At 45.9% G+C, this 27,610-nt stretch overlaps 1 protein-coding gene across 1 annotated transcript in view; it reads left to right on the forward strand.

Annotated features, from left to right (window-relative positions):
* DTD1 (D-aminoacyl-tRNA deacylase 1) overlaps positions 1-27,610 on the forward strand; it is a 165,616-nt gene that overhangs the window by 124,713 nt on the left and 13,293 nt on the right. Inside the window, exon 5 of the mRNA XM_038747070.1 lies at positions 26,239-26,416. Coding sequence (XP_038602998.1) covers positions 26,239-26,394 — 156 coding nt within the window. The 3' untranslated portion in view covers positions 26,395-26,416. The remainder of the gene's footprint in view (positions 1-26,238; positions 26,417-27,610) is intronic.

Here is a 27,610-nt window from a genome sequence, read left to right on the forward strand (position 1 = left end):
GAGGGGAGGTAGGAGGGGGCCAGGGGATGGACAGCCTTGAAGCCGACAGTGAGGAGTCTTAGCTTGATGCGTAGGTTGACAGGCAGCCACTGGAGATTTTGGATGCCAACACTGTTCTAAGCGCTGGTACGTACCTGTAATTTTGTGTATTTCTATTAATGTTTGTCTCCCCCTCTAGACTGTTAGCTCTGTGTGGGCAGGGAACGGGTCTGTTATTTGCAGCCTATCCTGAGCAGGAGACTGTAAGCTCACTGTGGGCAGGGACTGTGTCTGTTTATTGTTACATTGTGCTCTCCCAAGCGCTTAGTACAGTGCTCTGCACACAGTAAGCGCCCAATAAGTACCACTGAATGAATGTATGAGGACCAGCCTGGTGCTTGGGGGTTGTGCATTCATTCCCCCTTCCCAGCCCCATGGCTTTTGTAATAATAATTACAATTACGGCGTTTGTTAAGCGCTTACTACGTGCCAAGTACTGTTCGAAGCGCTGGACGCTGTTTGAAGCGCTGGTACGTACCTGTAATTTTGTGTATTTCTATTAATGTTTGTCTCCCCCTCTAGACTGTTAGCTCTGTGTGGGCAGGGAACGGGTCTGTTATAGGCAGCCTATCCTGAGCAGGAGACTGTAAGCTCGCTGTGGGCAGGGACTGTGTCCGTTTATTGTTACATTGTGCTCTCCCAAGCGCTTAGTACAGTGCTCTGCACACAGTAAGCGCCCAATAAATACCACTGAATGAATGTATGAGGACCAGCCTGGTGCTTGGGGGTTATGCATTCATTCCCCCTTCCCAGCCCCATGACTTTTATAATAATAATTATAATTATGGCGTTTGTTAAGCGCTTACTACGTGCCAAGTACTGTTCGAAGCGCTGGATGCTGTTTGAAGCGCTGGTACGTACCTGTAATTTTGTGTATTTATATTAATGTTTGTCTCCCCCTCTAGACTGTTAGCTCTGTGTGGGCAGGGAACGGGTCTGTTATTTGCAGCCTATCCTGAGCAGGAGACTGTAAGCTCGCTGTGGGCAGGGACTGTGTCTGTTTATTGTTACATTTTGCTCTCCCAAGTGCTTAGTACAGTGCTCTGCACACAGTAAGCGCCCAATAAATACCACTGAATGAATGTATGAGGACCAGCCTGGTGCTTGGGGGTTGTGCATTCATTCCCCCTTCCCAGCCCCATGGTTTTTATAATAATAATTATAATTATGGCGTTTGTTAAGCGCTTACTACGTGCCAAGTACTGTTTGAAGCGCTGGACACTGTTTGAAGTGCTGGTACGTACCTGTAATTTTGTGTGTTTATATTAATTTTTTTCTCCCCCTCTAGACTGTAAGCTCATTGTGGGCAGGGAATGGATCTGTTGTATTGCACTCTTCTCAAGTGTTTAGTACAGTGCCGTGCACACAGTAAGTGCTCAATAAATACAATTGAATGACCAACTGACTTCAGGTCATCTCCCTTGTCCTCAAGGCCAGGTTTCCGTGGGTGAGTTGGACTGGGTTGAATCGAGCTCGGTTCAAACCCCTGGATGGGTCAACTCTGCTGCAGGAGGCAAAGACCGCTGAGTTCAAGGGCAACTTTCAATCGATCGATGGTATTTATTGAGCGCCTTCCGTGTGCAGAGCACTGTACTAAGCGCTTGGGAGAGTCCAATTGGCAGACACATTCCCTGCCAACGTGACTTGACAGTCTGAAGGGGACAACTTTCCCTTGAGATGGACGAGCTCCCGTCTGCGGTTTCCTTTAAAACACGCCGGCACTTGCGCAGAGCGGAGGTGTTAAAATTAAATCCATTTTTCCTTTAAACTTACCAATACGATTAGGGTTCAAAGCCCGCTCACCTTCACTTCGGCCGCGGGCCGAAATCCACTTGGAATATCACGAATCCCATTTGAGAAAACTAAACGCAGCTGAAAGGGAAAGGAGGCTGCCGGGGTGGATTAAAATTTGCTTTTTTTTCCTATCTGATAGGATTATTTGATTTCATTTCAAATGAGAGTTAGACCGCCTTTCATTTGCGGGCGGGTGTGCATGTATGGGCCAGCACGTACTTTAAAGAAATCGGCATCATGGTTAATGGCGGTGGAATTTTTTAAAAAAAAGAAGGCAAAGACTCTTCATGTGTTTATCTCTGACAGCTGTTTCATCTCTGGGCAGCTTTGTCTATCTATTAAGAATAATTCCCTAATACCACACCGGCCAGTTAGGCATTTTTTTACCCTTTTTTATTTGAAATGGGCTTTATCTAAATCCCTCCGTATAAACAGCGTGCTTTTGGCCTGACTCAAGGCAGAGGAAGCAAGCTGATTTTAATTTTATTTAATAGCTCTTTGGTGTCCCAGATATAAGCTACACATAGTTGAACATTTATACTGTTGTAGGCTCTTGGTATGTTGTGGGGAGTGAGGAGCTGATGGGAGATTTTTCTCTTTTTTTCTCTCACCGTGACCGGTGTCAATTTAGAAAACATTTTGAATCACTTAAAAGAACTGTCTCGGCCTAAAAGGCTCATTTGGAAGCACAATTCTCTGTTACTAATTACGCCGCGAAGTGCAGAAATTGCTTTTAAAATGTTCTAAACTTTTACAACTAAGGATCATCCTATTCTCTAATAAGTGATGTAAATTTGTTGTGGGCAGGGAATGTGTCTGCCAACTCTGTTGCATTGTGCGTGGCTCAGTGGAAAGAGCCCGGGCTTTGGAGTCAGAGGTCATGGGTTCAAATTCTGCTCCTCCAATTCATAATAATAATAATGATGGCATTTATTAAGCGCTTACTATGTGCAAAGCACTGTTCTAAGCGCTGGGGAGGTTACAAGGTGATCAGCCCCTTGTGGGGCCCACAGATTTAATCCCCATTTTCCAGATGAGGTAACTGAGGCCCGGAGAAGTTAAGTGACTTGCCCAAAGTCACACAGCTGACAATTGGGGGAGCCGGGATTTGAACCCATGACCTCTGACTCCAAAGCCCGGGCTCTTTCCTACTGAGCCATGCTGCTTCTCCAATTGTCAGCTGTGTGGCTTTGGGCAAGTCACTTCACTTCTCTGGGCCTCAGTTCCCTCATCTGTAAAATGGGCATGAAGACTGTGAGCCCCCCGTGGGACAACCTGATCACCTTGTAACCTCCCCAGCGCTTAGAACAGTGCTTTGCACATAGTAAGCGCTTAATGAATGCCATTATTATTATTATTATTACTGTCCCAAGCGCTTAGTAGAGTGCTCTGCACATTGTAAGCACAGAATAAATAATGTAGAGGACGATGATGCAGTGATGAGTGCCAGGAGTGGAGCAGATAGGTGTTTGCCTCTGTCTTGAAGGAGCTTATAGGCCAAAGTATGCAGCCCCCTCCACCCCCGCCCCAGGAAAATGAAAGGGTAATCAATTAAACTCCCAAATTCAGTGACTGAAACACAATCTGCCTTCCCCTTTCATTGATCCTGGGCCTGGGGGCTCTTTACTAAGACTCCTCAATCAATCAGTCACTAGATTGGTCAATCAGTCAATCACGAGAAGCAGCGTGGCTCAGTGGAAAGATCCCGGGCTTGGGAGTCAGAGGTCACGGGTTCTAATTCCGGCTCCGCCACTTGTCAGCTGGGTGACACTGGGCAAGTCATCTCACTTCTCTGGGCCTCGGTTCCCTCATCTGGAAAATGGGGGTGAAGGCCGTGAGCCCCACGTGGGACAACCTGATCACCTTGTGTCCCTCCCCAGCGCTTAGAACAGTGCTTCGCACGTAGTAAGCGCTTAATGGATACCACCACCACCATTATCATTAGTATTTATTGAGCGCTTCCTGTGTGCTGAGCATTGATCTAAGCGCTTGGTTATGTTGCCAACTTGTACTTCCCAAGTGCCTAGTCCAGTGCTCTGCACACAGTAAGCGCTCAATAAATGCGATTGATTGATTGATTGAAAGTAAACAAAGTTGGCGGGGAATGGGTCTGTTTTTTGTTCTATTGTACTTTCCCAAGCGCTTAGCACTGTGCTCTGCACACAGAGTTCAGGAAATACGATCGAATGAATGAGTGAATGAATGGTGGATGCGTTCCCTGCCCACAGTGAGTTTACAGTCTAGAGGGCAAGACGGACATGCTCCTTTGTTGGGAAAGACCGGAGGGCAGGGGAGGGGATGGGGAGACACCGTAGCAAGCCGAGGGGTGGTGAGCGTCTTTGATCCCATCGCGCGGACCCTCCGCAGAGAGCAAGCAGCCACAGACAAGCAGCTCTCCGAAACCGGCATGGCCGTGACTCACCACGCGTTTGAAGCTTCCGTGATGTCGGGAGCCAAGACACACGGAGAGACGGAGCAGGCCAACACGGCTCCTGGAGGGAAAGGCCCCACGACCGGATTGGGTAGGGACTGTCTCTATATGTTGCCGATTTGTACTTCCCAAGCGCTTAGTACAGTGCTCTGCACCTCGTAAGCGCTCAAAAAATACGATTGATGATGATGAATGCCCCTCGGGCCACACAGTCATTTTCTAGGATGCGTTTTTCCCTGACTCCAAGATAATCCGGGGAGTTATGCCGCTGTTCTTCTTCTCTTGTCAGTAATCCGGAGAGTTATGCCGCTGTTCTCCTGTAACCCGACGGTGCGACCGTTGAAACGATCGGAGGACTAGCTCTGTCAGTTAATACTGATAATAACAATAATAATAATAATGGCATTTGTTAAGCGCTTACTATGTGCAAAGCACTGTTCTAAGCACAGGGTAACGTTGTCCCACGTGGGGCTCACGTCTTCATCCCCGTTTTACAGATGAGGGAACTGAAGCTCAGAGAAGTTAAGTGACTTGCCCAGGGTCACACAGCAGACATGTGGCGATGGGCAGTACGGCCCGGTGGCTAGAGCACGGGCCTGGGCGCCAGAAGGGTGTGGGTTCTAATCCCGGCTCCGCCACTCGCCCGCCGTGACCCTGGGCAAGTCACTTCACTTCCGGGCCTCGGTTACCTCATCCGTAAAATAGGTTTAAGACTGTGAGCCCTATACGCGACAGGGACTGCGTCCAACCCGATTATCTTTTTATTTTTTAGACTGTGAGCCCACTGTTGGGTAGGGACTGTCTCTATATGTTGCCAATTTGTACTTCCCAAGCGCTTAGTACAGTGCTCTGCACATAGTAAGCGCTCAATAAATACGATTGATGATGATGATGATCTCGTATCTGCCCCAGCGCTTAGAACGGTGCCTGGCACATATAGTAAGTGCCTAACAAATACCGTTACTATTCCATTTGTAGGTCGTATTTATTCAGCGCTTACTGTGTGCGGAACACTGTACTAAGCGCTTGGGAGAGTACAATACAACAATAAGACACATTCCCTTTCCGTAATGAATTTATTGTCTAGACCGGGGGAGACAGATCTCAACACAAATAAATAACCGGGGCCTCTGTCTTTTAGACAGACAGCCTCTGTCTGTTTTGAGAAGCAGCGTGGCTCAGTGGAAAGAGCCCGGGCTTTGGAGTCAGAGGTCATGGGTTCAAATCCCAGCTCTGCCACTTGTCAGCTGTGTGACTTTGGGGAAGTCATTTCACTTCTCTGGGCCTCAGTGACCTCATCTGCAAAATGGGGATGAAGACTGTGAGCCCCCCGTGGGACAGCCTGATCACCTTGTAACTTCCCCAGCGCTTTGAACAGTGCTTTGCACATAGTAAGCGCTTAATAAATGCTATTATTATTATTATTATTATTATTATTATTATTATTATTATTATGTGGCGGAGCCGGGATTAGAACCCATGACATCTGACTCCCAAGCCCGTGCTCTTTCCACTGAGCCGTGCTGCTTCCTAATTAATCGATTGTATTTATCAAGCACTTATGGTGTGCAGAGCATCGTACTAAGGTTTTGAGAGAGTACAGTAGATCAGAGTTGGTAGACACGTTTCCCTGCCCACAACCAGCTACAGTCCAGAGGGGGAGACAGACATTGATAGAAATAAAGTAAATTGCGGATCATCATCATCATCATCAATTGTATTTATTGAGCGCTTACTGTGTGCAGAGCACTGTACTAAGCGCTTGGGAAGTACAAGTTGGCAACACATAGAGACAGTCCCTACCCAACAGTGGGCTCACAGTCTAAAAGATATAGACGTCAGTGCTGTGGGGCTAAGGGAGGGGTGAATGGAGGGAAGCAGCGTGGCTCAGTGGAAAGAGCCCGGGCTTTGGAGTCAGAGGTCATGGGTTCAAATCCCGGCTCCGCCAATTCTCAGCTGTGTGACTTTGGGCAAGTCACTTCTCTGGGCCTCAGTTCCCTCATCTGTAAAATGGGGATGAAGACTGTGAGCCCCCCGTGGGACAACCTGATCACCTTGTATCCTCCCCAGCGCTTAGAACAGTGCTTTGCACAGAGTAAGCGCTTAATAAATGCCATCGTTATTATTGAGGGAGCAAATCTAAGGGCCAGGGTGATGCCGAAGGGAGTGGAAGAAGTGGAAAGGAGGGCTTAGGAAAGGTCTCTTGGAGGAGATGTGCCTTCGGTAAGGCTTCGATGGTGGGGAGAGTAATTGTCTGTCGCATATGAAGAGGGAGGGCGTTCCAGGCCAGAGGCGTGATGTCGGCGAGAGGTCAATCAATCAATCAATCAATCAATTGTAATTATTGAGCGCTTACTGTGTGCAGAGCACTGTACTAAGCGCTTGGGAAGTACAAGTTGGAAACATATAGAGACAGTGAGATGGACACTAAGGTAGACTCTCCCCAACACCAAGCTTTTTCCAAGCTGCCCCAGGTTCTGCTGAGCCCCAACCGCTTAGTACAGTGCTCTGCACGCAGTAAGCACTCAATAAATACGATTGAATGAATGTAACCCCGTCTGCCAAGCTACCTCTAACTTCTACTTTAAGGAACATCTCTGGGCCTCATTTTCCTCATCTGCAAATGTGGATTGAATCAGCGTCTCCCTCGTACAGAGACTGTGAGCCCCAGATGGGACAGGTACTGTGCGCAACCCATTGTCCGTGTATCTACCCCGGGGTTTAGTACAGTGCTTGGCACATAGTGCGTCACAAATACCACAGTCAGTCACAGCTCATGGGCATTTTCACCAGCACACTTTCCCCACTGCTGCCCTTCATTTCCTTTTATGTTTCTTTCCAGTTGAGTCGTCTTTCTAGCCCCCGCTTCGGCACTCCTGTCCTTATTTAATGGCGTTCTTATTTGGCATTCATTTTTCAGTGAGCTGGCCCAATTCCCACTTTTCGTAGCATTCCCTTTTGTCCATCAGGTCCCTCTGGAATTCTTTGTTTAGCCAGCTTGGCAACTTATTCCACTTTCGTGTCCTTTCTCAGAATTGGTGGAGCTTGTTTCTGAGTCTGCAGAGCTGTCAGAAGAACAGCCAGCTTTCTTGGACCCCCATAGAATTTCCTTTCTATTACATCATTGTTGCCAGCTTGTACTCCCCAAGCGCTTAGTACAGTGCTCTGCACTCAGTAAGCGCTCAGTAAATATGATTGAATGAATCATCATCAATCGTATTTATTGAGCGCTTACTATGTATGATGAATGGATCAATCAATGATGAATGAATCAATGATTCATTAAGATGAATGAATCGTTCTAGTGCCCGAACTGTGTTAAAATTTGCTTTCCTAAAGTTCCTTTTCTTTATCTCGCTGACTTTACACCTCCCTTCCTGAATATAATACTCCCTGAAGGGAAGGATTCCCCTTGTTAGAAAGGAGCAGTTCTCGAAGAACACCAGCCCTAATTGATTTCTCTTCTTTCTGTACCAAGAAACTATCCCAAAATGTAATTCAAAAGTCTCTGATGTCCCGTTAGATGAATCGGACATACCAATCGATCAGGTGGATTTATTGAGCGCTTACTGTGCGCAGAGCACTGTACTAAGGGCTTGGGCTAAACGTTGGGTTAGGTTGCAAGAAATTCAGAACAGGCACAGGACTCTTGCTCCCCGATGGGGCTCACGATACAATCTAAGTAATAATAATAATAATAACAATAATGACATTTATTAAGCGCTTACTATCTGCAAAGCACTGTTCTAAGCACCGGGGAGGTTACAAGGTGATCAGGTTGTCCCACGGGGAGGCGGGGGGCTCACAGTCTTAATCCCCATTTTCCAGATGAGGGAACTGAGGCACAGAGAAGTGAAGTAATTTGCCCAAAGCCACACAGCTGACAATTGGTGGAGCCGAGATTTGAACCCATGACCCCTGACTCCAAAGCCCGGGCTCTTTCCACGGAGAGTAGCTGTCTCCTCTCCATTTTACAAATTCATTCATTCATTCAGTCTTATTTATTGAGCGCTTACTGTGTGCAGAGCACTGCACTAAGCGCTTGGGAAGTACAAGTTGGCAACAGATAGAGACAGTCCTTACCCAACAGCGGGCTCACGGTCTAGAAGGGGGAGACAGACAACAAAACAAAACATATTAACAAAATAAAATAAATAGAATAAATATGTACAAGTAAAATAAATAGAGTAATAAATATGTACAAACATATATACATAGATACAGATGCTGTGGGGGGGGGGAAGGAGATAAGGCGGGGGGGGATGGGGGAGAAGGGAAGGGGAAGGAGGGGGAATGAGCTGTTACAAATGAGATAACAGGCCCAGAGAAGATAGGCACTTTGCCCAAGGTCACACAGCAAGCCAGTGGCAGAGCTGAGTTTAGAAGCAGCGTGGCTCAGTAGAAAGAGCCCGGGCTTTGGAGTCAGAGGTCGTGGGTTTGAATCCCGGCTCCGCCACATGTCTGCTGTGTGACCTTGGGCAAGTCACTTAACTTCTCGAAGCCTCAGTTCCCTCATCTGTAAAATGGGGATGATGACTGTGAGCTCCACGCGGGACAACCTGGTCACCTTGTATCCCCCCAGTGCTTAGAACAGTACTTTGCACATAGTAAGCGCTTAACAAATGCCATTATTATTATTATTATTATTATTATTATTTTATTATTATTAAACCATGGCTCTCCTGAAACCCAGGCCGCTTCTCTTTCCGCAGATTCACACTGCCTCACAGCCAGTCCATCTACGAGCATCAAGGCGAGCCTCATAAAGCACGCCTTTACTAGGGGCGGGCTATGTGCGTATTAAATATTCGCCCCACCCTCAACTCCAGAGCACTTCCGTACATATCTTTAAATTATATATTGTAAATGACTTATATTAATGTCAGCCTCCCCCTCTAGACCGTAAGCTCGTTGTGGGCAGGGAGGGCGTCTACTAACTCTTGAGTTGTACTCTCCCAAGTGCTTAGTGCGGCGCTCTGCACAAAGTGCTCAATAAATACGATTGGTGATGATGATGGTGATTCATTCATTCGTTCTATCGTATGTATTGAGCACTTATTGTGTGAGGAGCACTGTACTAAGCGCTTGGAAAGTACAGTTTGGTAGTAGATAGAGACAGTCCCTACCCACCAGCGGGCTCACAGTCTAGAAGTGATGGTATGTGAGTGTAATGAACAGCAGTGGGGTCCCAAGCAGCTGCCGAGTCGTTAGTTGAATTGGGGCTCATGCAAGCCTTGGGGAGGAAGCTGAACAAACCACGTCGAAGTTCATTCATTCAATCGTATTTATTGAGCGCTTACTGCGTGCAGAGCACTGTACTAAGCGCTTGGGAAGTCCAAGTTGGCAACATATAGAGACGGTCCCTACCCAACAGCGGGCTCACAGTCTAGAAGGGGGAGACGGACAACAGAACAAAACATATTAACAAAATAAAATAATTGGAATAAATATGTACAAATAAAATAAATAAATCTCCGGGGACAGGGAGGCCAGCCTGATGCGGAACAGAAGGGAGGAGGAGGAGTTACCCTTCTGGGGAGGTCCAGAGACAAAGAAACAGATTAGCAATAAGTGCCAGGCATTGCCAATGGCCATTGCGTCCATGCAGTAAGGGACTATATGTGAACACAGTGTGAGTTGATTGTTGATCTGACAGCAAGCTTTTCCACCATCCCCGCACACATGACTAGGATACCCCTCCATCATCATCATCAACAATAGCACCGTACCATAATTTTTTCAATTAAATGTACAGCTATTAATACACACACCCTTCCCCTTCCTGCCCCGTATTGTACGTAGCAGGATTTGAATGGCCTGGAGTGAATTCCCCCGCCAGCCCCAGTACACTGTACCTCACTGTACCTCGTTCTCGCCCGTCCCGCCGTCGACCCCCGGCCCACGTCCTCCCCCTGGCCCGGAATGCCCTCCCTCCGCACATCCACCAAACTAGCTCTCTTCTTAATAATGGTATTTATTAAGCGCTTACTATATGCAAAGCACTGTTCGAAGCGCTGGGGTGGTTACATGGTGATCAGGTTGCCCCGCGGGGGGCTCACAGTCTTCATCCCCATTTTCCAGATGAGGTAACTGAGGCACAGAGAAGTTAAGTGACTTGCCCAAAGTCACACAGCTGACAATTGGTGGAGCCGGGATTTGAACCTCTGACTCCAAAGCCCATGTTCTTTCCACTGAGCCATACTGCTTCTCCTTCTTCCCTTCAAAGCCCTAGAGAAGCAGCGTGGCTCAGTGGAAAGAGCCCGGGCTTTGGAGTCAGAGGTCATGGGATCGAATCCCGGCTCCACCGCATGTCTTCTGTGTGACCTTGGGCAAGTCACTTAACTTCTGGGAGCCTCAGTTCCCTCATCTGTAAAATGGGGATGATGACTGTGAGCCCCACGTGGGACAATCTGATCACCTTGTATCCCCCCGAGCACTTAGAACAGTGCTTTGCACATAGTAAGCGCTTAACAAATGCCATCATTATATAATAATGACCTCCCTACAGGGAGGTCACGGTGTGTGTCTAGGTTAGCAGACTCAGTAGTAATAGATACCTTGTGGTGTTTTAAAAATAATTGCAGAGGCGACATTTGATCTTTCTGACTCCATAAAAGACCGTTGGAAACCTTGCGAGGGGTTGGAGGGAACAGAACTTTTCCATGCTCATTGCAGTCTATAAAAATCATAATAACCGACCTCACGGGGCTTGAGTTTTTCTTTCGTTGCTTTCTTTTCTCTCTAATTAGATTCCGTTCATATGCATAATAGAGAAGTCTGGCAGACAATAGTCAGAATTAAAATAATACGAGAGCAGCGCCGTACCTTGGCAGCTTATTAGCAAGAATAGGAAAGGAGAAGGGTTTGCTGCCACCAGGCCTGTGGAAAATCGCTAACGGCATCTGTTCCAAAAGGAGCAATATTTACCGAAGGTTAAAGCTCTCGATGGGGAGGCAGGTCACCGGGAGCTGATTCTGACTCAGCTGTCCTCTTTTTTTGTTTTTCAGTGGTATTTCTTAAGTGCTTATTCATTCATTCATTCAATCGTATTTATTGAGCGCTTACTGTGTGTGCTAATCAAGTTAGACACACTTGATAGGTCCACCTGACCAAATAACCAGGAAGGGATGGTTATTGACCTATGATGCCATTCCTCCTGGAAGTAACTAGAGAAGAAGAGTAGCCCTTTCTTGGCACGATGACAATTAAAGATGCCGGCAGACCCGATGACCATAGCGTAGTGCGTGTCAGTAACTACAAGCAGTGAACTGGCCCCGCGTGAGAAGATTTAGGCATTTTCCTGCATCACTTGGGGTATCCCTCGGGATATCCCTCTTCCGTACAGCGTGGCCTAGCAGAGACAGCCCGGGCCCGGGGGTCAGAGGACCTGGATTCTCATCCCGGTTCTGAGTCAGTTCAATCCTCTGGGCCTCCGTCTCCTCGTCTGTAAATTGGGGGATCAGCTTATTGTGGGCAGGAAATGTGTCTGTCTATTCTAACCACTTAGTACAGTGCTCTGCACAAAGTAAGCGCTCAATAAATACGATTGAATTTAAGGAATGAATGAATGGAGATATCCTTTAGTGAATTACTACTCCAGGGTTGCGTGAGGAGCCAGAAAGAGAGCCGAGAAGACAGGGAAAGGTTTTCTTGGGGATTGCCACCCTAGTCATAGATTGCAGACTAGATGGTAAGCTATTCACGGATAGGAATTGTCATCTTCTTCCATTGTATCCCCCCCCATGTGTGCAGTACAGCGCCCTGTACACGCAATTCAGTTCAGTGTTTTTAACGTCTGCCTTCCCCTCTAGACCGTAAGCGCTACACACAGCGAGTGCTCAATAAATACAATTGATTGACTGGCAGGGAACATTTCTGCTAATTCTCTGGTATTTTACTCTACCAAGTGCCCAGTGCAGTAACTCCGCACATAGTAAGTGCCCAATACATACCATTGATTGATCGATTGATTGGTAGGTCCCTAATAAATACTGTTGATTGATTAACTGATTGAAGTCAGCCCCTAGGCCCGCTGGTGGTGAAAGCCCTGATTTAGTCATGAGTCTGGAGTTGTGGTCATGGCATAGTGGAATTGGAAAGCTGTAAGGGGATTTTGAGAGTGTACGTCTCAGCTCTCCACTTGAAAGGACTAAAACCTTCCAGGGCTAAGAAGAGACACTGTCTACTACTTTCCTACAGCTTGGCTAGGGCTTTCATTTTTCTGGAGTGCTTTCACATCTGGATCTCACTTCTGTGACCACACTTTACTTCAAAATATCCCTGTGAGCAGAGTTAGGTCACTGGAGCAGGCTCTTAGGTCTGACCGACAGGACTATTTGTCTCTTCCCTGTTAGTTCTGTTGGGAAATGCCTACGTGAAACTCCACCAAAGTGAGAACTGGCAGGGACAAACCTAGTTGTTTGGGCTTTAAGCTTATCCTCTAGACTGTAAGCTCGTCGTGGGCAGGGAATTTGTCTATTTATTGTTGTATTGTCCTCTCCGAGGCGCTAATTCAGTGCTCTGCACACAGTAAGCACTTGATAAATACGATTGAATGAGTTGGACTGAATGGAAAGTGTTTGGCTCTTGGATGTGTATTCACCTGCAGCTTCTTGGTTAACTCCAGAATCTCAGAATCACACCTGGGGCAGCAGCTTGGGCTTAGTGGAAAAAACACAGGACAGAAAGTCAGGGGATCTGAGTTCTAGTCCTGGCTCTGTCTCCCTGGCCCTCTGAGTGACCTTGGAGAAGTCGCTAAACCTCTCTGGGCCTCATTTTCCTCATCTGTAAAATGGGGCGGGGGGAGGGTGGTAATAATACCTGCCTCTCCTTACCTCATAAAAATAGTCGGAGGCAAAGAGAAATCATTGATGTGAAAACACGCAAACTGAAAGCGCTAACCAAGAAATATGGTGTTGATTATTATTATTATCATCATCCTCCACCCAGTGCCATTTCATGTCAGGAGTTGCCAAGTTAAAGGTTCATTCTATATACCTCACTTGGAAAAAGGCCACTGTTAAATGTTTTCCAGAGCTGCTTGTATGAGAACTAGAAGAAGAATGGCCAAAAAATACCTCAGGAAGCCCGGGGGCACCTTCTCTTGGCTTCGATGCCCCTGGCTGCCCCCTTATTTTAGGAACTGTTGAGGAGAACCTGCACTTTCAACCTGCGCATATAGCACGACACCATTTCACCCAAGAAAACCTCCCCACCCCTCATTTCATCTTTTCATTTTCTCTTTTCCTGCGGCCACCGCTTTAGCATCCTACGCCACGAGAAGGAGGCCCGGACTGGGAATCATTCTTCTTCTCTCCACTGCCCAGGCAGCCGGCCTGTTCCTCGGTCTAATCCAGTCTGCCCTCCCGTTAAAGGGATCGGCGCATTTCCTGGAGTGGAGGAGGCTGAAAATTTGGAGATCCAGCCTCTCTCTGCCCAAGACAAGGGCCAGTTGAGTTGGAGGAGTTTGGGCCTCTCTCGTCACTTGGCGCTGCCCAAAAGACTGAGATTTTAGGGAGAAGGATCTTTTATTCTGCTGCTGGGCCCTCTGAGCTAAACAGTAAGTCAGAGAGAGATGCTTTTACTCCAGCAGGGCCACCTGGCTTCTTGGCTGCTCCGCCAGGCAGCTGCGTTTGCAAGCTGCCTGGGCCTGCTTAATTTTCTGCCCACGGTGCTCCGATCCCGCTCAGCTTGGACCATTCTGCCCGGAGCAATGTGGACACACGCTCGTCTGCTAAAACGGAAAGTTACCGCGGATATGTTCATAGATAGTCGACGTGCAGGACCCTAATTGGCTTATTTCTTCTTTGTGCGGTGGTCTGCCTCACTTTCGTGGCCACGGGCACATTAATTGAGCCCAACTGCAATGGCCATTTTTTTTTTACACTCTTTTGGTAAAGAAACAAATATCTCTTCTGATGTAAATTCCACATTTTGAATGCACTAGTTTCCGAGAGCCGAGAGTGGGCACGGCCTTGGATTTATTAGGTTAGCTCACAGCGTTCCCATAGAAAGCTGGGCTTCATTTGAACTGCAGTGCCGTATCTGGGTGAGATTTGTTTGAAGATGAATAAAATGAAAGAAGGATTATATAGAGATACAAGGGTAATAGCTTACTGGAATCATTGCATCATTTTTTTTTTTAATCAGCCATTTAAGACCTCTTCTTATCTAAGAAGAGATGGATCCGTGGGGTTGGAACTCCTCCCTCTCCTTATTCATCCAAACCAGATGCCCCAGATTGGCAGGTTTAGAGGGCTGCCGATACGTTTGTTAATGTGGAGAAATGCCCAAGAAGTCTGTACTGTTAAGGTTTTGTTCTATACCATCTCCTCGTGAGTAAACTTCAAGACATCTTTGCCCCGACACAGATATCAGTTTCAACCACAGGCGGGTCTGGGTCTGACACGGGACCTGCTAAGAACGAGAAATCCAGATTTGATTGTCTCTGAGAACACCTCGGCGTGTTTCTTCGAGGACTCTAAGAAACGGTGCTGCCTGACGGAAAGAGTACGGGCCTGGAAGTTGGGGGACCTTGGTTCTCTTCCCACTTGCCTCCTATGTGACCTTGGACGAGTCATTTAACTTCTCAGTGCCTGAGTTTGCTCATCTGTTAAAGAGGGATTCAATATCTATTCTCCTTCCCCATGTAGACTATGAGCCCCATGTGAGACAGGGACTGTGTCCGACCTGATTATCTTACATCTACCCTAGCGCTTAGTCCAGTGCTTGGCACGTACTAAGCGTTGAACAAAATTCCATAAACAAATTAATAATAATAATACTAATTTTGGTATTTGTTAAGTGCTTACTATGTGCCAGGCACTGTACTAAGTGCTTGGGTGGATACAACCTAAATTGGATTGGACACAGTTCCTGGCCCACTTGGGGCTCACAATTTCAGTTCCCATTTTATGATGATGATGATGGTGGTATTTGTTAAGTGCTTACTATGTGCAAAGCACTGTTCTAAGCGCTGGGAGGGATACAAGGTGATCAGGTTGTCCCAGGTTGTCCCATTTTACAGATGAGGTAGCTAAGGCACAGAGAATAATAATGATAATATTAATGGTGGTATTTGTTAAGCACTTGCTATGTGCCAAGCACTATTCTAAACGCTGGGGTAGATACAAGGTAATCAGGTTATCCCACAAGAGGCTCTCAGTCTTAATCCCCATTTTACAGATGCGGTAGCTGAGGAAACAGAGAATCAATCAATCAATCAATCGTCTTCTAGACTGTAGATTGAATGAATCATATTTATTGAGTGCTTACTGTGTGCAGAGCACTGTACTAAGCGCTTGGGAAGTACAAGTTGGCAACACATAGAGACGGTCCCCACCCAACAGTGGGCTCACAGTCTAGAAGATTAAAGCTATATTCATTCATTCATTCAATCATATTTATTGAGTGCTTACTGTGTGCAGAGCACTGTACTAAGTGCTTGGGAAGTACAAGTTGGCAACATATAGAGACGGTCCCCACCCAACAGTGGGCTTACATACTAGAAGATTAAAGCTATATTCATTCATTCCTTCATTCAGTCGCATTTATTGAGCGCTTACTGTGTGCAGAGCACTGTAAAGAGAAGTAAAGTGACTTGCCCAACAACGCACAGCAGGCAAGTGGCAGAGCCAGGATGCAAACCCATGACCTTCTGATGCCCAGGCCCATACTGTAGCCACTACGCCATGCTGCTAATTCACTCATTCATTCAATCATATATTACATATTTACTATTCTATTTATTTTATTTTGTTGATATGTTTCATTCTGTTGTCTGTCTCCCCCTCCAGACTGTGAGCCCGCTGTTGGATAGGGACCATCTCTATATGTTCCCCCTCCTCCCCCTCTCCATCCCCCCTGCCTTACCTCTTTCCCCTCCCCACAGCACCTGTATATATGTATATATGTTTGTACAGATTTATTACTCTATTTATTTTACTTGTACATATTTATTCTATTTATTTTATTTTGTGAATATATTTTGTTGTCTGTCCTCCCCTTCTAGACTGTGAGCCCGTTGTTGGGTAGGGACCGTCTCTATATGTTACCAACTTGTACTTCCCAAGCGCTTACTACAGTGCGCTGCACACAGTCAGCGCTCAATAAATACGATTGAATGAATGCTAAAAATTCCTTTTCTGTAGAGTCAGTCAATCAGTGGTATTTATTGCGGGCTTACTATTTGCAGAGCTTGGTACTACGCTTCATGATGATGATGATGATGATGATGATGAGCTTACTATTTGCAGAGCTTGGTACTTCACTTTATTATGATGATGATGATGATGGCATTTATTAAGCGCTTACTATGTGCAAAGCACTGTTCTAAGCACTTCATCACTTCCTGTGATGAATTCCACCTTTTAAGTCCACGCAGAAGCAGCTTCTCCCAGGTAGCCCGACCCAAGATGCGTTGGGGTGAAAAAAACCTGCCCGTTAATTGGCTGCAGCCAAACTCCGATCCAGCCTTCGCAGTGTTGAATCCCAGGGCCATGAGAAGCAGCATGGCACAGTGGATTCATTAATCGTATTTCATTAATTCATTAATTCATTCGATCGTATTTATTGAGTGCTTACTGTGTGCAGAGCACTGTACTAAGCGCTTGGGAAGTCCAGGTTGGCCACATATAGAGACGGTCCCTACCCAACAGCGGGCTCACAGTCTAGAAGGGGGAGACAGGCAACAAAACAAAACATATTAACAAAATAAAATAAATAGAATAGATATGTACAAGTAAAATAAATCAATAAATAGAGTAATAAATCCGTACAAACATATATACATATATACAGGTGCTGTGGGGAAGGGAAGGAGGTAAGGCGGTGGGGATGGAGAGGGGGAGGAGCAGAAGGTCATGAGTTCTAATTCCAACTCTGCCACTTGTCTGCTGTGTGACAGTCACTTCACTTCTCTGGGCCTCAGTTACCTCATCTGTAAAATGGGGATTGAGACTGTGAGACAGGGACTGTGTCCAACCTGATTTTCCTGTGTCCACCCCAGTGCCTATAGTAAGCGCTCAAAAAATACCGCAATTATTATTCGTATTATTTCTTGATAATGTGGGGCCAGGATTCCAAGGTCTCGCTGGGCTGAAGGCAGATGATCAGTTACCTCATCTGTATAATGGGGATTGAGACTGTGAGACAGGGACTGTGTCCAACCTGATTTTCCTGTGTCCACCCCAGTGCATATAGTAGGTGCTCAAAAAATACCACAGTTATTATTCTCATTATTTCTTGATAATGTGGGGCCAGGATTCCAAGGTCTCGCTGGGCTGAAGGCAGATGATCAGTTACCTCATCTGTAAAATGGGGATTGAGACTGTGAGACCGGGACTGTGTCCAACCTGATTTTTCTGTATCCACCCCAGTGCGTATAGTAGGCGCTCAAAAAATACCACAATTATTATTCTTATTATTTCTTGATAATGTGGAGCCAGGATTCCAAGGGCTCACTGGGCTGAAGGCAGGTGATCAGTTACCTCATCTGTAAAATGGGGATTGAGACTGTGAGACGGGGACTGTGTCCAACCTGATTTTCTTGTATCCACCCCAGTGCATATAGTAGGTGCTCAAAAAATGCCACAATTATTATTCTTATTATTTCTTCATAATGTGGGGCCCGGATTCCAAGGTCTCGCTGGGCTGAAGGCAGATGAAGTTCCATCTGAGTTTATTAGTGATCATGGGGAAGCAGCGTGGTTTAGTGGAAAGAGCCCGGGCTTGGGAGTCAGAAGACATGAGTTCTGATCCCGGCTTTGCCACTTGTCTGCTGTGTGACCTTGAGCAAGCTGCTTAACTTCTCTGTTAAGTGCTTACGATGTGCCAAACACTGTTCTAAGCACTGGGGTAGGTACAAGGTAATCAGATTGTCCCACGTGGGGCTCACAGTTTCAATCCCTGTTTTACCGATGAGGTAACTGAAGTACCAAGACACAGATACCATGATGATGATGATGATAATAATAATAATAATAATAACAATAATAATAATAATACAGATCTGCAGTGATGGGGATGAGGATTTACTTAAATCTGCCACCTCCCCACCAGGCTCCCAACCTGCTCTCAGACTGAACCCCTCCCTTCCTCTCCCCCCCACCTTACCTCCTTCCCCTCCCCACAGCACCTGTATATATGTATATACGTTTGTACAGATTTATTACTCTATTTGTACATATTTATTCTATTTATTTTATTTTGTTAATATGTTTTGTCTTGTCTGTCTCCCCTTTCTAGACTGTGAGCCCACTGTTGGGTAGGGACCATCTCTAGATGTTGCCAGCTTGTACTTCCCAAGCACTTAATACAGTGCTCTGCACACAGTAAGCGCTCAATAAATACGATTGAATGAATGAATGAATGAACGCTCCCCTTCAACCCCATCTTTGCTCCCTCTGTTATTCCCCCTTCCCAGCCCCACAGCACTTACATACAGAGCTGTAATTTTTTTTTATAGTAATGTCTGTCTCCCCACCTAAGCTGTAAGCTCATTGTGGGCAGGGAATGTGTCTGTTTATTGTTGTATCGTCCCCTCCCAGGCTCTTGGTACAGTGCTCTACGTGCAGTAAACGCTCAATAAATGCGATTAAATGAGTGAATGAACCTCAGGGCTGGGAACAGAGCCAGACTCCAGCTCAGACACCTTCCCAGTCACTTCCAAACTGATCCCACCTTCTGCATTACTGGTCCTGGGGATTCAGCATGAAGATTTTCCCACCATGCAGATTTTCCCACCAATTAGGTTGTTGCGCGTGCTCAACAGCCGGATTTGCCCCCCAGTCAGATCCTGCTTGGGGGAACCCATCAGAGGAGGACTACTGGAAAAACAGCGTTTTAACTGGTGGGCTTGAGGAACAAAAGTCCCCCGGAAGCCATCGTATGTTGTGGGAGTTGTAGATTAGCACGCCGCTATCCTTTTGTGTACTTTCTGTAGCATCATATGTAGCATCATCACATTATCATCATATTATTTGTGCCCCCATTAAATTGTCCTGCTGCTGAGAATGATCTGTAGCATTGTTTCAGTAGGTCTTGCTGTCTTTGCTACCACTCAGAATAGAAGTACCACTCAGAATGGAGAAGCAGCGTGGCTCAGTGGAAAGAGCCCGGGCTTTGGAGTCAGAGGTCATGGGTTCGAATGCCGACTCCACCACATGTCTGCTGTGTGATCTTGGGCAAGTCACTTAACTTCTCTGGGCCACAGTTCCCTCATCTGTAAAATGGGGATTAAGACTGTGAGCCCCACGTGGGACAACCTGATCACCCTGTACCCTCCCCAGCGCTTAGAACAGTGCTTTGCACATAGTAAGTGCTTAACAAATGCCAATTATTATTATTAAGTTGCTGAGAATCCTACAGCAGATTAGCCTTCAGTTCATTCATTCATTCATTCAATCGTGTTTACTGAGCGCTTACTATGTGCAGAGCACTGTACTAAGCTCTTGGGAAGTACAAATTGGGAACATATAGTAACGGTCCCTAACCAACATCAGTCTAGAAATTCACGAAGCGCTTAGGAAAGTATGATATAACAGATGTAGTAATAATAATAATAATGATGGTATTTATTAAGCACTTACTATGAGAGAAGCACTGTTCTAAGCGCTGGGGGGGGGGATACAAGGTGATCAGGTTGTCCCACGTTGGGCTCCCAATCTTAATCCCCATTTTACAGTTGAGGTAACTGAGGCACAGAGAAGTGAAGTGACTTGCCCAAGGCCACACAGCTAAGTGGCGGAGGCGGGATTCGAACCCACGACCTCTGACTCTCAAGCCCGTGCTCTTTCCACTGAGCCATGCTGTTTCCCTAGTAGATTAGCTCCATCCCCACAAGGAACTTACAGTCTAGGCAGGGAGACAGACAAATAAATAAATTTATTCATTCATTCATTCAATCGTATTTATTGAGCACTTACTGTGTGCAGAGCACTGTACTAAGCGCTTGGGAAGTCCAAGTTGGCAACATATAGAAACGGTCCCTACCCATCAGCGGGCTCACAGTCTAGAAGGGGGAGACAGACAACAAAACAAAACATATTAACAAAATGAATAGAATAGTAAATATGTACAAGTAAAATAAATAGAGTAATAAATCTGTACAAACCTATATACAAGTGCTGTGGGGAGGGGAAGGAGGTAGGGCGGGGGGGATGGAGAGGAGGAGAGGAAAGAGGGGCTCAGTCTGGGAAGGCCTCCTGGAGGAGGTGAGCTCTCAGTAGGGCTTTGAAGGGAGGAAGAGAGCTAGTTTGGCGGATGTGTGGAGGGAGGCCATTCTGGGCTGGGGTCGATGGCGGGACAGGCGAGAATGAGGCCCGGTGAGGAGGTTAGCAGCGGCAGAGGAGCGGAGGGTGCGGGCTGGGCTGGGGAAGGAGAGAAGGGAGGTGAGGTAGGAGGGGGCGAGGGGATGGACAGCCTTGAAGCCCAGGGTGAGGAGTTTCTGCCTGATGCATAGGTTGATTGGTAGCCACTGGAGATTTTTGAGGAGGGGAGTAACATGCCCAGAGCGTTTCTGGACAAAGACAATCTGGGCGGCAGCAGCATGAAGTATGGATTGAAGAGGGGAGAGACACGAGGATGGGAGATCAGAGAGGAGGCTATAATCCAGTCAGGATACGATGAGAGCTTGAACGAGCAGGGTAGTGGTTTGGATGGAGAGGAGAGGGCAGATCTTGGCGATGTTGCGGAGGTGAGACCAGCAGGTTTTGGTGACGGATTGGATGTGAGGGGTGAACGAGAGAGTGGAGTCGAGGATGACACCAAGGTTGCGGGCTTGTGAGATGGGAAGGATTCATTCATTCATTCATTCAGTTGTATTTATTGAGCGCTTACTGTGTGCAGAGCAGAGCGTTTTGGAAGTACAAGTTGGCGACATATAGAGATGGTCCCTACCCAACAGCGGGCTCACAGTCTAGAAGGATGGTAGTGCTATGTGCAAAGCACTGTTCTAAGCGCTGGGGAGGATACAAGGTGATCAGGTTGTCCCATGTGGGGCTTACAGTCTTAATTCCCATGTTACAGATGAGGGAACTGAGGCCCAGAGAAGTGAAGTGACTTACCTAAAGTAACACAGCTGACAAGTGGCGGAGCCAAGATTAGAATCCATGACCTCTGACTCCCAACCCTGGGCTCTTTCCACTGAGCCACACTGCTTCTTGATGATTCATTCATTCATTCATTCATTCAATCGTATTTATTGAGCGCTTACTGTGTGCAGAGCACTGTACTAAGCGCTTGGGAAGTACAAGTTGGCGACATATAGAGACGGTCCCTTCCCAACAGTGGGCTCTGGTGACCTTTGGGAGGGCAGTTTCCGTGGACTGAAGGGGGCAATAGCCAGATTGGAGGGATCAAGGAGAGAATCGGAGAAGAGGAAGTGGAGGAAGTAGGTGCAGACATGTCGCTCCAGGAGTTTGGAGAGGAATGATAGGAAGGAGATGGGACAATAACTGGCGGTGGGAAAGGAGCCATGGGGACAAGGGAGGATTTTTTTATGATAGGGGACACATGAGTGTGGGTGGAAGTACAGGGGAAGAAGCCTTTGGACAGTGAACAGCTGAAGATGGCGATAAGGGAGAGAAGAAGGGAAGGGGCAAGTGTTTTGGTAAGGGGTGAAGAGATGAGGTTGTAGGGGTACATAGAGAATAATAATAATAATAATAATAGCATTTATTAAGTGCTATGTGCAAACAATAATAATAATAATGATAGCGTTTATTAAGCGCTATGTGCAAATAATAATAGTAATAATGATAGCATTTATTAAGCACTTACCATTTGCAAAGCACTGTTCTAAGCACTGGGGAGGTTACAGAGTGATCAGGTTGTCCCACGGCGGGGCTCACAGTCTTCATCCCCATTTTCCAGATGAGATAACTGAGGCCCAGGGAAGTGAAGTGCCTTGCCCGAAGTCAACACAGCTGACTATTGGCAGGGCCGGGTTTTGAACCCATGACCCCTGACTCCAAAGCCCGGGCTCTTTCCACTGCGCCACGCTGCTTCTCAAGAGGAGCAGCATGGCACAGTGGTTAGAGCATGGACCTGGGAATCCGAAGGTCGTGGGTCCTAATCCCGGCTCGGCCACTTGTCTGCTGTGTGACCTTGGGCAAGTCAATTCATTTCTCCGGGCCTCAGTTACCTCATCTGTGAAATGGGGATTGAGACCGCGAGCCCCGCGTGGGACGGGGACTGTGTCCAACCCGATTTGCTTGTAGCCACCCCAGTATGTAGCATAGTGCCTGGCACATAGTAAGCCATCATCGTCATCATCAATTGTATTTATTGAGCACTTACTGTGTGCAGAGCACTGTACTAAGCACTTGGGAAGTACAAGTTATGCCATCGTTAGACGGGGTGGATTTTGATTTATTTTATTTATACATATTTATTTTATTTTACTTGTACATATTTATTCTATTTATTTTATTTTGTTAATATGTTTTGTTGTCTGTCTCCCCCTTCTAGACTGTGAGCCCACTGTTGGGTAGGGACCGTCTCTAGATGTTGCCAACTTGTACTTCCCAAGCATTTAGTACAGTGCTCTGCACACAGTAAGCGCTAAATAAATACTATTGATTGATTGATTGAATGAATGAATGAATGAATGAATGAATGAGAGGAGGCGGGAAATTTCCTCTGGAGATACTGCTGGGAGAGCTGGGGGAGTTGAAGAAGGGGCAGGAGGGAGGGACTGGAAAGCAACACAAGGCAGAAAATCAATTGATTTGATAAACCCATTATAACCATCTCTATCAAAGCACCCATTGTTCGATTATTCATCCTCATGAAGCTTTCTGCCAGTATCCTGTCTGGGGCACAGGAGCTGATGAACAGACCCACTGAGCTGTCTTTGCTTTCCTTTGAAAAGTATTTCTGCCGAGGAATCGCCCTTTCATGCGTCTCTCCCTTTTTATTTTGAGCTCCAAAATCTTCGCGGAGGCTTCGGTCTGGGAGACAGATGAAACCGAGTTTCTGAGGCTCTGCCACAAATGCCTTCTCGTCTCCTTCCAAAAATATCTCTCTTGGACCAAAGCTTGGGCTGTCTTTTCCGACAGTCTAGACCGTCCCACTGAAAGTAAGGGGGGGATGGATTTGCTGATTTCTCCAAGTACCGAGTCCCATGGTTAGTTGGATTTCGGAGGGAGAGATGGAATCAGGGAAATAAAGCCGCGTGGCTCAGTGGAAAGAGCCCGGGCTTGGGAGCCAGAGGTCGTGGGTTCTAATCCCCGCTCCGCCACTTATCAGCTGTGTGACTTTGGGCGGTTCACTTCACTTCTCTGGGCCTCAGTTACCTCATCTGTAAAACGGGGATGAAGACTGTGAGCCCCACGTGGGACAAGCTGACATCCTTGTATCTGCCCCAGTGCTTAGAACGGTGCTTGGCACATTAGTAAGCGCTTAACAAATACTGTAGTTAGTATCATTACTATCTGGGAATCCAACTCCTATCCAAACTGGATGGGGAATTGGGCTTCCAACCGGCTCCACAGGAGGTGTGGAAAGGGAAGCTGCCACTAAGAAATCCTGTATGATGGCAGTGGGACACCCCTCTAGATTGTGGGCAGAAATGTGTCTATCAACTCTATTATATGGAGTTATATATTATATTATATTATATATTATATCATATCATATCATATCATATATCATACCACATATTACATTATTATATTATATTATATTATGTTATATTATATTATATTATTATATCATTATATTATTATATTATATCATATTATATTATATTACATTATATATAATATATTATATATTATATATAATATAATATACATTTATATTATATATATTATATAATCATATAATATATAATATAAGCGCATAATATAAGCACTTAGTACAGTGCTCTGCACATAGTAACTGCTCAATAAATACGATTGATGAAATTATATTATATTATATTATATATTATATTATATTATATTATATTAATTATATTATATTATATTATATTATATTTATTATATTATATTATATATTATATTATATTCTCCCAGGTGCTTAGTACAGTGCTCTGCACACAGTCAGTGCTCAATAAAAACGATTGATCGATCAATTCCTGTCAGTGTTAGGAAACAGAGCAAAAGGAGAGCCAGACAACAGGTTTGGCCTTCATCTTTCCCCAGTCCGCTTCTTACGGTAACCCTGGCCACCGTCTCTTAAATCTCAAGTGTCAGCCAGCTACTGACTGTGAGCCCGCTGTTGGGTAGGGACCATCTCCATATGTTGCCAACTTGTACGTCCCAAGCGCTTAGTACAGTGCTGTGCATGCAGTAAGCGCTCAATAAATACGATTGAATGAATGAATGAATGCTGGGCCGGCAAAGATTACTCCCGCCATCCCGTGGGGAGCTTCCTTGAGCCGTCCCCTAGGCAGAGCGGGAGAAATGGCTGAGATTCTGGGGTGCAACTTTATCAAATCCCATTGTTGGGTAGGGACCGTCTCTATATATTGCCGACGTACTTCCTGGATGCTTAGTACAGTGCTCTGCACACAGTAAGCGCTCAATAAATACGATTGAATGAATGAATGTTCGCCACACCATTGTCCTCTGATTGACTTAGCGTATGGGAAGCTACTTGGAGGACAGACACTGAAGAATTATAAAAGCAGGGTAATTGTTATTCTAGACTGTGAGCCCACTGTTGGGTAGTGACGGTCTCTCTGTGTTGCCAACTTGTACTTCCCAAGCGCTTAGTACAGTGCTCTGCACACAGTAAGCGCTCAATAAATACGATTGAATGAATGAATGAACCTTAGAAAAATGATTGCTGCGTCCTGCCTTTAGTGGTTAGTTCAAGTGAGAGTAGCAAGCTGGAACAGAAAATTCATTCCTAAAGCATTTTTTCCAATGCCAAATGATTCAGTTATCAGAAAATTCAGTGTTGGGTCCCCCTGAGCCTTGTTCAAGCGGTGATAACATGAGGAAGGGATTGAGGGATAGGTAGGGAATGGGCAGAAGCTGCTTCTTCAAGGTCATTTGCCAATTGGAACTGATTTGGTGAATTTGAATTGCTGGGAGATTAGCTTGTTATGGACAGGGAATGTGTCTGTTATACTGTTATGTCGTATTCTCCCAAATACTTAGTACAGTATATAGAGAACACTTAGTACAGAGAAGCAACGTGGCTCAGTGGAAAGAGCCCGGGCTTGGGAGCCAGAGGTCGTGGGTTCTAATCCCGGCTCCGCCACTTGTCAGCTGTGTGACTTTGGGCAAATCACTTGACTTCTCTGTGCCTCAGGTACCTCATCTGTAAAATGGGGATGAAGACTGTGAGCCCTGTGTGGGACAATCTGATTACCTTGTATCCCCCCCCCCCCGCCCCACCCCCAGGGCTTTGAACAGTTCTTGGAACATAGTAAGCGCTTAACAAATGCCATTATTATTATTATTATTATTATTATTATTATTATTATTACAGTGCTGTGCATTCATTCATTCAGTCGTATTTATTGAGGGCTTATTGTGTGCAGAGCACTGTACTAAGCACTTGGGAAGGACAAGTCGGCAACATACAGAGACGGTCCCTACCCAACAGCGGGCTCACAGTTTAGAAACGGGCTCACAGTCTAGAAGTGCACACGGTAAGTGCTCAATAAATACAATTGGTTGATTGATCAATTGATTGAGTCCCTGGTGTTGAAATTTTATCAGACAAATGCTTTATCAGTTATTAGTAATTAATAATAGTTATGGTATTTGTTAAATGCTCTCTATGTGCTGGGCACCGTACTAAGCCCTGGATAAATTCATTCATTCATTCAATTGTATTTATTGAGTGCTTACTATGCTAAGCGCTTGGGAAGTACAAGTTCTGCCCACAGTAAGTGCTCAATAAATACGATCAAATGAACATAAATAGATAAATAGTTCTGAACAGAGTGCTTTAAAAAGAAGCACAAGCTTATGCCACGGATGTGTACGTTATGAGTTTTTTTTTCTTTGAATCAGCCGTCCAAGCTGGAGAAACCACAGCAGAGGAAAGAGAAGACCAGAGCGAAGGGACCGTCTGAATCAAGTAAAGAGAGAAATGTCCCTCGCAGCAAGGACGACCCAAGTGCCAGCAGTGGGGCCGAGGGCGATGTGTCTTCCGAAAGGGAGCCTTAAATTGAGAAAACGCAAGCCTCAGGTAGGAACCATTTACATACTGTGCAGTCCCCACCTTCTCTCAGCTTCTTCCCAACAAAGTAATGGCCTCCCGTGGAAGGAAATAAAATAGAATACATCGTAGAACCGTGGCAGGTGCTTATCTCTGCAGCTTTACCTATCAAGGTTCTTTAATAATTCTTCCTTCACACCCGTCTCTTCCAAAATGAAAGGAAAATGTCATAGCATGGATGGGGAACCATTGGTACACAGAAGGGCTGACATGGGTAATAATAATAATAATAATAATAAGGATGGCATTTATTAAGCGCTTACTATGTGCAAAGCACTGTTCTAAGCGCTGGGGAGGTTACAAGGTGATCAGGTTGTCCCACGGGGGGCTCACAGTCTTCATCCCCATTTTACAGATGAGGGAACCGAGGCACAGAGAAGTTAAGTCTTCTAGACTGTGAGCCCACTGTTGGGTAGGGACTGTCTCTATATGTTGCCAACTTGTACTTCCCAAGCGCTTAGCGCAGTGCTCTGCACACAGTAAGCGCTCAATAAATACAATTGATTGATTGATTGATTAAGTGACTTGCCCAAAGTCACACAGCTGACAACTGGTGGAGCCGGGATTTAGAGGTTTTGAATGTAGACATTTTGTTGAGCAAAGTGCCAAATTACTTGTACTTTTACAATAGCATGGGCAGTTCTATTTCATCTAGCATTTGGCCATATAGTAATCACTCTGTTATTTGTTAAGTGCCTGCTATGTGCTAAGCACTTAATCACTCTGGTATTTGTTAAGTGCCTGCTATGTGCTAAGCACTGAACTAAGCGCTGGGGTAGATGCAAGATAATCAGGTCTCATATGGGGCTCACAGTCTAAGGAGGCGAGAGAACAGATATTGAATCCCCACTTTCATTCACTCATTCAATCGTATTTATTGAGCGCTTACTGTGTGCAGAGCACTGTACTAAGCGCTTGGGAAGTCCAAGTTTTCAACATATAAAGAGGGAACTGAGGTACAGAGAAGGTAAGTGACTTGCCCAAGGTCACACAGCAGGTAGGTGGAGGAGGTGGGATAAGAACCTGTGTGTATAAGTGTAAATTGAGCCGAAGTTGAGCAGTAATCCCCGAGGAACCTGAAGGCTGTTGGAAAACATTTAATTAAACGTTCAAATAAAATGTGTGTCAAAGAAAAAAATGCAGAGAAGCAGAGACCCGGCAAAG

Source organism: Tachyglossus aculeatus, chromosome 1 (assembly GCF_015852505.1).
Source record: "Tachyglossus aculeatus isolate mTacAcu1 chromosome 1, mTacAcu1.pri, whole genome shotgun sequence".
Classification (NCBI taxonomy): Eukaryota; Metazoa; Chordata; class Mammalia; order Monotremata; family Tachyglossidae; genus Tachyglossus; species Tachyglossus aculeatus.